General features: G+C 33.9%; 2 protein-coding genes across 7 annotated transcripts in view; one reads left to right on the top strand and one right to left on the bottom strand.

The window, feature by feature from the left end:
- Nucleotides 1-5974, top strand: part of LOC124356680 (synaptotagmin 1) — a 136400-nt gene extending 130426 nt beyond the window's left edge. For all 6 annotated transcript variants that reach the window (XM_046807818.1, XM_046807821.1, XM_046807819.1 and 3 more), the window contains exons 10-11: nt 815-1020; nt 4206-5974. In XM_046807818.1, coding sequence (XP_046663774.1) covers nt 815-1006 — 192 coding nt within the window. In that variant the 3' untranslated portion in view covers nt 1007-1020; nt 4206-5974. The remainder of the gene's footprint in view (nt 1-814; nt 1021-4205) is intronic.
- LOC124356681 (regulator of chromosome condensation-like) overlaps nt 1-12245 on the bottom strand; it is a 51253-nt gene that overhangs the window by 9387 nt on the left and 29621 nt on the right. The gene's annotated exons all lie outside the window — the stretch shown is intronic.

Below are 12245 nucleotides of genomic sequence, written 5' to 3'. Positions count from 1 at the left end.
TTGCCCATGTCAGACCACTAAGCAATAAAAATATCCTGTTCAAAATTATCTGATGTATACAATTTACATTATATCATACATGAAATATGAAAACATGAAATTTAATGTGATTATTATTATTATTTATTTGTTACATAGGTTTACAATAGAATGTTGCAATGAAACTGTAACATATTATAACATGTCATTTTTAGTATCTAATACAAAATGTAGTATTACAGTATTTTTGACAAATTACAACAACAATTAAAATAATAAAATTCGGTTTTATACAGTGAAATCAGGATAAAAATCTGAAAATTTATAATTACACACTTCAATAAACAATTTTTTCAAGTCGCTTTCTAAAAATTCTACAATTTTCTTCTAAAGTTATATTTGGAGGCAAGTTGTTAAATAATTTAATACCTTTATAAAATGGTCCAGTTTCTAAAAGAGTGAGATGATGAGAAGGGTACTGGAACTTGTTTTTGTTTCTCGTACTGTAATCATGTTGATGATTGATTTAATGTATACTCTTTAAATTTTATGTTCACACTAGCTAAACCTGTAAAAATGTCAGGGAGACTCTTTTTACAGATTTTATAGTTAACGTAATGTATAAAAATACCAATAACGTACTGCAAGTTTAAGGGAACACTTTTTAAAGCAAGATTTTGCCTTACACAACAAAGGAGGTCATCATAAAATGACTAATTATACTCAATGAGTATTTTTGAGCCTTCTTATTTGTTATTTTGAACATCTCTTATCAGTAGTAACCAAGTTTGTAGTTACAGAACAGTTAATAATGGAATATGAATGCCTGTAACAGAAAGTACAGCTGGTGGTAACGGTGGTGGACTACGATCGTATCGGTACGTCTGAGCCTATCGGCAAGGTCGTGTTAGGTTATAATGCGAGTGGCACCGAACTGCGTCATTGGTCCGACATGCTGGCCTCTCCGCGCCGCCCCATCGCCCAATGGCACACCCTCAAGGACCCTGAAGACGATAAGAAAGACTAAAATGTTACCATCAGGTCAGTTCATGTCACCTAAATCTATATTATCTTTAAGTTTGTCATATTTCTTAGTTTTAGCTGAAACTATATTTTTCATTTGTATTTTCTGTTTATCATAGTCAAGTTTGTGAAATTTCATATGATATTCTTTTAAAACTTGGGGACCAGTTTTTTAAAGCGATAAGTTAGGTTCTAATCATACAATTTTATTTTAATGTATTACATTGTAACTTAAATTTTGGCAGATTACATTTTTACTCATGATTTTGACTAATTATGGAATATAGAAGTAGAATCCAAAAGCCAATGAACAACAAAGAGGCAAGATAACTACCATTACCTCGATACAGATACTATAGATTCCTTACTAGAATCTGATACATTAGCAAGGAGTCTGTACTGAGCAGTGAATCAGAATTGTTTATATTTGCCATCAAGCGTAACTCTTCGAGAGTTCATACGTACTTAAACCCTTCTAGTTGTAAATATTTTCATTCCTACTATATAGATGATTGTGATATCAACATTAGGCCAATCAATTTTGTCAATGTTCTGAGATAGTTCAGACAATCAAACTCGTCATAAGATATGGGGACAAAAATGTGATAATGTTTAACCCGAATTGTTATTTTCTTGATCTACAGTATGGATGACTGATAAAAAGTGCTTTGTAGAGACAGTTTGGGAAGCCACCATAATATATTATCCTTCTGCATTAGTGAGATGTTGAAGATTTTGAAAGGTCAGTTTTAAAGATGTTATAATTTTCAAATGAATTATTCATTTTGCTGGACAAGCTGCTGCTGCAAAAGTTGCAACTGTAAATCAGCTGTTTACAGGTCCTGACTTAGCCACTTTGTAGCTGATAAAAAACCCAGTTCTATTTTGGAAAGAACACTATTCTGCCTTCAAAGATTTATACAAATTATATTCTAGATAATCTTTTAATTCAAGCTACTGTACTTCGTTTCAGTATCATGTTTATAAAGTACCACATAATATTTAGCATTGCTAGTACTTCAAAGTGTAGTTATTATTTGATTTTGAATGTACTCAGCCACTGTTTTTGGCCAAAACTTGATTTTGAAGTTCATGCTGTAGTAATGACATTTACCAAAATCTGACATCGGGGGTATAAGTGTGCTTTGTAGTGAGATGAATAGATGAGAAGCTGCATTTTTTATGTCTTCTTAATTTTATAGTCCAGGAGATGATGTAAAACACTACACCAAGCCAGACTTTAAAGCAAGTCTTAGTGTTGATACCATTTGTTCCAACTGATCTAGAGTTATCATATTCTGATTCACTACACTGGTGATCATTAGTTAAATCAAATTATTTAGCCATTTCTAAATATCAAAATTCGCATCTTGGAGAATAGACCTCAGAAACATCCATAGCAAGATATCGCAAAACTAACAAACAACTGATTACCCTAGCTAACTAATCAAACGACTGAGAACGATGTTAAATACATAAGCGCTTTAACAAATGTTGAGTTGTATTTGTCGATAATGCCATAAGGTTGACCTCAGAAACATCCATAGCAAGATATCGCAAAACTAACAAACAACTGATTACCCTAGCTAACTAATCAAACGACTGAGAACGATGTTAAATACTCGTACATAAGCACTTTAACAAATGTTGAGTTGTATTTGTCGATAATGCCATAAGGTCCAGTGGAGAGAAGATAGATACACTACTGGTGAGAACTTCTTTTAGACCACAAGATTCCAGAGTTCTTTAAATCTAAAAACGTTAAATAGATCAGTTATTATGTGCAATATTGTTTATAGAGTTATATTTTGAAAATATAAATTTCATTTAAAATTTGTTCAAAAGTAAAATCATAGGAAACTATATTTAGAAACACATGAAACGTATAAGAAGACGTGTTAAGCTGTACAATGTTATAAACTGGCATTTTAAAATGAGAACTTCTTTTCCTCTTCCCAGTGGTATGAGTTTTAGAGCGATGTAGCAAAAATATAGCTGGTCAATAAATTATCACATTTAGTAAAATAATAAATTACGTAATAAAGTCAGGCGTGGACAGCAGAGAATAGAGTATATAACAACATAACTTTCTATTCATCTTTAGTTTGTAATCAGAGTTTTCTTTTCAAACACTTGATGTTCACACATAACTAGATTAATATTTAGTTTAATTTAAATAATTTTAATCTAATTATAAAACAAACTATGATGTAGTCTACAATGGATGATCCTGAAACAATTAATTTTTTTTAGAAAATAACTAAGCCTAGACAGGCCCGTACTCAGACCCATTTTTTTTAACAATTTTACTGAGGTCTGGGCCCTGCCACACTTCTATTTGAAGGAACCCTGTTAACAGATGGTGTGGCGCAGAACATGATAGGGTCCGGCCGAATATCTTTTCCGGGGCCCTCCAAAGCTGAGTACGGTCCTGAGCCTAGATGAATTTAAATAAAATTATAGACTGTAAAACCTAAAAACATCCAACAAAACTCAGTGCTTTAGATTACACTTTTACAAAGGTATCAGAGAGCTGTTTTTCTCTAGTCTGAAGCAGGACTAAGTGATTTTAATGAGTTTGAATGACGAAAATACTGGCAAGCAATCCTCCACCCTCTGTTCAGCTTTCTGCATCTATCTATGCCTCCAATCGTAAAGTAAAATAATAGTTACTGACCTTCCCATCTAGTTGATGCAGGCAGGTTCATGTTTAGACAAGATCGGGCCATATCCAAACCACAGCACAAATTACTCTGTGCTTACCTAATACAATTTTTTAGGGTTAAATATTAAACATTGTCTCTGTTGAAATTATCTTGATATAGAAAAATTTGTATACTTTTTTTAATTTTTTCAATGTTTAAATTTTAGTCACTACAGGACTGTAAGTTGGCATTCAAAACCAATAAATATACTATAGATAATCATCTGAAGAGAAACTTAAAATAATCTTATACACACCACAAAAACACAGTTACACACGCTGGAACGAACACTAAATCAGCCAGTTTCCTAATAAACCTCAACATGAATGTAAGGTATATTAATAACGTTTATTTTTTATTTCAAGTGTCTGTTTTGTTTGTCAAAACGAGTTGGGAGATACATTTTAAGACAGCGAAATGGATTCACTGATTTATTGTGTAATTTCCATCTTTTACTTATCCCGTTAATTGTACTGACTTTTTATTCCATGTTCACAGATTGCTTGAAGCCAGATCGCCATGAGGCTGAATCCCCTACTCTCTCCATTTGTGCAATCCTGTATATAAAAATATATTTTAGTGTCAATCATTATTTTTAGCAAAATATCGATTGGTACTGAGTTGAGAAGCGAAAGGGTACTTTCGCTTCCTGTACAGAGATGCTAGTCCATGTAAATGTACAAACAAACAAACAAACCGACATTACCGTAACCCTTAGAGCTTCCAGGCTTACAAAGAAACATTTCCGGAGAAAAAGTTAGGGCTATATAACAGTTAGATGACGACAATAAAATTGTAAAATTTCAAACACTATAGATTAGCTTGATTACCTGGGCAGTGTGCTACTTGGGGGTAAGAGTGTTTGTAATATTTTAAACTATAAACATATATTGCCTTCACTTCTGCATGCTCTCCTGTCACACGAGTCTCTCTCGATTGTATAGTTAGTTTAGACCTGACCTTGTTTGTTTTGTTGATTCAGTCAGTGTAATAGTCTACTATTAAGATATATAGACAAGTATTATTATTATCATTATATTAATGTTGTATAATGTTAATATCTTTTATATTATAACTCATTAGGTAACTAATGTAACTGCTTATAACTTAATGGATTGTGTATAAAATCAATATTGTCTACTAATGAAGTGTAAAACATTCCATGATTTTTTATTTATTCCTTTTTTACTGCTACCTTAAAAATGCATCTGTTTTTTGTTAGATGCTTGGTAAGTTAGAAAGAAGACAGTGAAATTCGAGAGATAACTGAATGGAACTGTTACGTACCGTAGTTGAGTATGTACTCGTATGTTTATTGAGCTATTTGCAATCTTTTTTATAACAAAAATTACATGTTTAAGAAGTAAACAGAGTAGGTAGAAATATTTCAAATTATCAGTTGTGTTTTTCTTTTTTCAAATTTAAATCGCTGAAGCAAATAAAATGGATTGTGTAAAAACTTTGTAAAGAGAGTTGTACATGAAAAATTTATTTTGCCATTCCAATATGTCAGAATGGATATATGTTCTTTAGCTGAGTAAATTAGTCAGTATTAAAAAATAGATTTCACCAAAATCGTATTTTGAGGTGTAAATAAAGTTTTTGAAGTAGCGTGTACTCATTAGTGATGTATTTATGCACCGGATTTAACCATGTATTTATCAAGTATGCTGCAGCTTTTGTTGGTTTACTTACACTCTACCAGATCAACCGAGTCCAAGCTCTCTTATTGTATAGGCCTAAACCTTACCATATCAGTTGGCCATTTTAGCACAACTCTCCCTAACGTAATGAGTCGCAGAGTGGACTGTTCTTTTAGATAATGCATCATTCATTTGTGAAGCACAAAAAATGAGTGATGCAAGTGAATTAAACCTGGCTTCTTCAAAGAATATGTAATTTATTTTAGCCAGAAATATGTTAAGGACAGTCAGGTTTTAATGAGATCATATGTTTAGAATTATAATTTTTCAATTACTGTAGTTGCTTTCAGCCTGAAACTTAACATTCATTTTCAAACTGTATATATCCTTGTCTTAAAGAACAGTTCTACTCTGCCATGGCCAATTCTGTTCTAATGTTCAACTCCTATTGTTATCCTAGCAGCCAGGAGAAGTGTACCCCACTTATCATTATCAATGTACCATACTTTATTGTTGCTCCTGTATAACGTTGGTATTCTCAGAGTTTATTTCCAAATTGATGATAAGTGTGTTGCCTGGCTGAACCTTGACTGGGCTGTTATGTAATAAAGATGTTGCCAGGAATGTGGCCTTTTATTAATTTCTCCCTTAAACCATGTTAAAACTATATAAACCGAGGGCTAACCGGAAAGTAGATCACGTTTTGCTCTGTAGCTGCTAGGAGCGGGACCATCGCTTCCATTTTGATGTCAGAGTGTTTCTCCGTTCAGTGGCTATCCAGCAGTGCCAGGGAGATGTTACTGTTGCTCCTTGTTGTTTTACAATAAAAGTTTAAAATGTATGACGCAATTGAAAATCCTGCAAGTTGAGAAGTGTGGTCACTAATATGGTTTTTGTTGGCCAAGCTCAATAATCAAATTGAGATTTTTTGCCAAGTCTGTGAAGTTTATGGAACCAATGTGATTACTGAAGGTAATCATCAGTGATGCATTATGTTTAAAAATGGCCGAACTAATGTGCATGAAGATGAACGATGTGGACAGTCAAGCATTGTGACCAATGAAATTGTCTCTAAAGTCAATGAGAAGATTAAAAGAAGACCGCAGTTCACCGCAGTACTCTCACTTAGTTTTACTCACATTTCAAGGAGTTTGTTACACAGAAGTTAGGTTATCATAAATTTTTTGCAAGATGGGTACAGAAAATCTGAACATATACCCATAATAATCAGCATATGGCTGCTTCAAGGACATTGTTGGTCTCTTACAATGGTGACTTGCTGCTCGATCGAATCATTAAAGCAGACAAGATTTGGGTAAAACACATGGATTGCAAAACCAAATTACAGTCTATGGAATGGGGGAATTTGATGACGACGTGGAACTGCGGGAGAGTGTGACTACTGGTTGAAGTCTCAGGTGGCAGAATGTTATAACGATGGAATTTCAAAATTAGTTCACCGCTATGATGTGCCTGAAAGTGCCTAAATTTGTATGACTAAATGTTGAAAAATAGTATTTAAATGTAATTTCAAATGTATATAATACAATTTTTTCTTGCACGTTGTTTCTTGTTATATCAAAATGTAATCTACTTTCTGGATAGCCCTAGTATAATATGACATGAAATTATTTAGGACATAACACCAAGTAGAGATATATTCTTTGAATAAGATATAATCAGTGATGTGGGGCAATTGAGACAATCTGGTGTGGAGATCAGCATAGTGATACAGTAGAGCGTCAAAATCCGAACTAATTTGGATGAAGGAGTTCGGATTTCCGATTTGTTTGGATTTTACACAATGGTTGTGTAAAATGTTTAGATAAAAATGATAGATAAATAAAAATAAACACTATGCACATACATATTGTACTTTGATTTATTTGTATCTTTAAATTTAAAAAAGTGCACATTTTACAAAAAAAATTCACCTGTCAGAAGATAAACGCTCCCCTTGAACATTAAAAGTTCCTTTATCCTGTGTCGAGATTAAAAATTTGTTTAGTCAACCTGTGCTGGCTTTAAAGTTACTTGGACTACCTAACCTTTCATTTAACTTTAGAGCCTTTTCACAGATCAAAGGTCCAGATATGGGTTCCCCTAAACTTCGCCTCTGAGAAAACCATAAAAACAGCATTTTCTAGTAAACTGTCTACTGTTCCTGACTTTAGATCCCATAATTATAGTCTAACTTAGAAGAAAAAGTCAGAATGCTACCTTTTTTCTTTTTAATGTCCAAAGTGGCAGCTTTACCCACTACATAATATTTTGACCAAGACAAGCCACTTCACCTCCTTCGAGTCTATTTATATTTCAAGTTTGGTTTCAATAGTTAGAAATGTATGTTCCCTCTTCAGAGTCCCTGATGACGCCATAATACGACACTGCACAAGGCACACACACACACACACAGTATGTAATTAAAGTATAAATTATGTATGCACTACGAACCACAACACGCAATTACGACTACACTACTTAACAAGTGAAGCAACCAAACTGACTGGTGACAGTGGCTACGCCAACAGGGTTAAAAACAGACTCACCCACCGGGGAGAGGGGCAGTGGATGGTTCAAAACACTTCCAAAGTCTTTGTCCTCTCACAAACGTGCAAAATACAGTTCACATATTTAAAACGAGCATTCAGACTTTTGATGTTCAGATTATTAATGCTCTACACTATTAAAGGTTGCTTCCTCAGTTGTTTGCAATCTGTTTTAACCTTAAAAACTGTACCTTCATCACACAGTTAAGTGTATTAAAATGTTCCGAGTGCAACTGATCATAGCTTGTTTACTAGAAGTGTCATATATATAAGTGCCTGTTTGGTATATATTTAGCACAGATCACTTCAATTTTGTAACTTTTTATCTTGATATTATACCAGCTTTGTCTCTATATGATTTTGTGATTAGACTGTAGTTACAGTTCCCAAGAAATTGACTAATAGCAAGACTTAATGCACAATCTCAAACAAGTCCATGGAGCAGGATATTTCCCCATCTAAACTAAAAATAGATAAAATCAATCAAAAACTCAAACAAGGGGACCCCCAGAACATTAGTAACTATAGACCAAGATCCCATAGAAAAAATTATAATCACTAGACTTTTGGAGAAGTAGCAAATTACTGACTAGCAGCATGGCTTTATCTCTGGTAAATCCACTACAACTGCAATTACTGACCTTGTTGAGCTCTTAAATGACAACATCGAAACTGGCAACACCGTAACTACTCTACTCCTTGACCTTAGCGAGGTTTTTGACTGCCTAGGTCATGATCTCATACTGACTAAACTCTTGAAACTTGGGAAACCAACAAACAGCACTCTGGTGATTCGTCAGCTACCTCAAGGGACGAAGTCAGACAGTAGAACTAAAGGAAACAGTCAACGGACTCATAAATATAGTTTAGCTAAACTTCTGCCAGTCAAAAGAGGGATTCCACAAGGCTCGGTCCTTGGACCAGTTCTATTCATATTATTCATAAACGACTTCCCTGAAGATTTAGGAGAATATTGTAAAATGCTGATGTACTTGGATGACTCTGTGCTAGTCACAGAGAATTTGCAAGGATACAAATCAACTAGAAACAGACTTTGTTCATGTCCTTTTAGAGGAAACTGGATCCAAGAATATACAGGGGATGTACATTGATCAAGGTCTTGGGACGACCACGACAATAAAATGTGCAAATTACCTGGCATATTTGCCTTGCGAAGCCTAGCTAAAAAAGCTCACAAGTCTTAACTGACCAGGCATATTTCGGTCTCATGTGACGCCACTTTGCGTATGGCTTGAGACTGTCTGGGGGGGCTGTGCTAAACACAAGATGGAACGCGTTTTCAGGCTTCAAAAGACAAAGTCAATTAGAATTATTGCAAAGTTGAATTACAGAGAGTCGTGTACGGGACTCATAAATATAGCTGGGTTTGCTGAAACATTGCCCTGTCTCTATATGTTTCATGTGATCCTGTACTGTCAATCGAAGTGCACTCTAGTCCGGGGACCAGGGACTATTCATCAGTATGAAACTAGAGCTTCCCTGAAGATTTAGAGAATCCATTGTAATAGACTGGCGGTATCTCAGCATTTACCGCATGACTCTGTGCTAGTCAACAAGCTCCCTGAAAGTGTAAACAAATGCAACTAGAAACAGACTTGTTCATACCTTCAGTTTGGACCAAGAATATACAGTTAAAAATAATCTTGTTCTTAACGACAATAAAACAAAACCGATATCATTTGGCAGCAAAAAAGCTCACAAGTGAACTACCAGGCCTCCAAGCATGTGACGCCACCTACGTTACAGAATAACTGACTGTCTGGGAAGGTTCTTCGGATGGAAATTTTCAAGAGACGAAGTCAGACAGTGGAACTAAAGGCAATACAGTCAACGGACTCATAAATATAGTTTAGCTAAACTTCTGCCAGTCAAAAGAGGGATTCCACAAGGCTCGGTCCTTGGACCAGTTCTATTCATATTATTCATAAACGACTTCCCTGAAGATTTAGGAGAATATTGTAAAATGCTGATGTACTTGGATGACTCTGTGCTAGTCACAGCCAATAAGGATACAAATCAACTAGAAACAAACTTGTTCATACCTTCAGTTTGGACCAAGAATATACAGTTAAAAATAATCTTGTTCTTAACGACAATAAAACAAAACCGATATCATTTGGCAGCAAAAAAGCTCACAAGTGAACTACCAGGCCTCAAAGCATGTGACGCCACCTACGTTACAGAATAACTGTCTGGGAAGGTTCTTCGGATGGAAATTTTCAAGTCCTAATTATGCAAAAGAAAACACTAAGAATAATGGTAGGGATGGGACCCATAGAGAGCTGCAGAAACATATTACAAAACTAGAAAATATTTATGGTGACTTCCATCTACATCCTGGAAACCATTATACACTGCAGAACTAAGGATACTCCTAAACAAAGGCATCTGCACAATCACTTCACCAGACAAGCAGGAGAATATTCACCAAACTGCCTTATTTGAAAAAGCCATCCTACGCTAGAATGAAGCTGTCCAACAACCTGCTTAACTATCTGAAATATGACAACCCAAGAACTATGTTGAGAATCCTTCACCATTGGCTACAGAACACTTGGCCTTCTACACACTTGGGGAATTCTACTCATAGAATAACAATCTTCGACTTGAGTAGACGCATCATTCTGAAACATGTTATAATTTTCTGCTATATGTATACATACTTTTGACTGTAACATATATTAATGATTCTTTGTTTTAAGTTTATTTTTGACAATGGAAGGGTAGTGAAGGAAACAGGATTTTTCCGGACATTTGCCATCGTTCAGTGAAACAACAAATCAGTAACACTACGTTTCAAGATCTCAATCTGACCTCTTCTTCAGGTAAATAACTAACCTAACACATAATTAGAAACTAGGTTAAAATAAACAAACCATACCAGAGCATTGTGACATGCCTAAGTCAGGAATCACAACCACCATGTTGTGTGTCAACTTCACTAACTCTAAAACATGTACTTAATACAAAAAAAACTAAACACAACTCTAATTATTAAAACAGAACTACAAAATATAGGTCACAATACTTCTGCATTCGTCGACCAACCAGCTACGACTGACCAGAGGCCAATAGCAAAAGTCGATCGTGACGGCAGAAACAAGATGGCGGCAATAAAAAGGAAGGGGAACAGGAATTGGCCCTTTATAAAAAATTTTTGGTTCATGCTAGATGAACTCAATGATATTGTTTAATAAAGAGTATAGTCTAATCCTAGCATGCAAAAAGCGTGTATTTGATGAAATGGAAAAAGTAAATAAAGAATCCAGTTTTCTGCTAAATCATGTAATCACTATTCATTTTAGATTACAAAAAGTAAAACAACAGAAAACTACCAGAGTACAATCGAATTTAATACTGTACTTTGAACATGTTCTTATCATAGTAGTACACTAGAAATATTTAAGAATTTCAGTTAAATTAATATTCCTATTAAGCCAAATTAATGAAATCTGCAGCAGCTAAACTCACAAATATGTACATTAAAAGTAATCGTTAAAGAGAACTTACACAATGCCCAAATATATTTAAATACTAACATTAAAAACTTTTACTTCAACTTGATTTCTCCACATTATTATAACAAATGTTAGTTAACATAGTAAATTACTTAACAATAATGATAAGTTTCATCACAACTTACGTAATTATGTTTAAATGATCACATTGTTATGATTAATAGTATAGAAATAATCAATCAACAATGAAATACATAACAAAATATACAAAAATATCTTGGGATATTACAGACGTTGCAGTCTGTTTTTGAAATTTTTCACAGATGATCTCAGTATAACAATAATGACATTAATTTACAGATTTTATATCTGTAAGCCAATGTAAACATATTTTTAAGTAATTGAAAAAAATCAAAGTTCATGCAAATCTAACTTTAACAATACAGTTATTGAACAAAATACAAATATATTCTGTATCAATACAATTATTTATTCGTTAATATCAATTATCAAAAATTAACAACTAAAGCTGTACACAAGAACCATCTCCAACCTTTTGCTACAACTGTACAATACGAAGTTTCAACATTTGAAGGCACGTGTTCTGAATAAAAACTATACAAAACAATGGAAATAAAAATCTAAAAAAAAGCCTACATTGCCTACACAAAGTACAAACTACTAGTTGCAATTAAATAACCAAAACATCATTTAATATACAATTTTTCTAACTCAATTATTGTCACGAAAATAAAATGTTCAATATATTGATCCTCCAGAACAGGTTATGATTTTTCTATGAAGAATTTGACAGTTTTTGCACAGCAACAAGAATATTTGCAATACTTTATTGGCATCTTTTGGTCA

Source organism: Homalodisca vitripennis, chromosome 3, assembly GCF_021130785.1.
Source record: "Homalodisca vitripennis isolate AUS2020 chromosome 3, UT_GWSS_2.1, whole genome shotgun sequence".
NCBI lineage: Eukaryota > Metazoa > Arthropoda > Insecta > Hemiptera > Cicadellidae > Homalodisca > Homalodisca vitripennis.
Note: the sequence above shows the minus strand (reverse complement) of the source record. Positions and strands in the feature narration are given on the sequence as shown.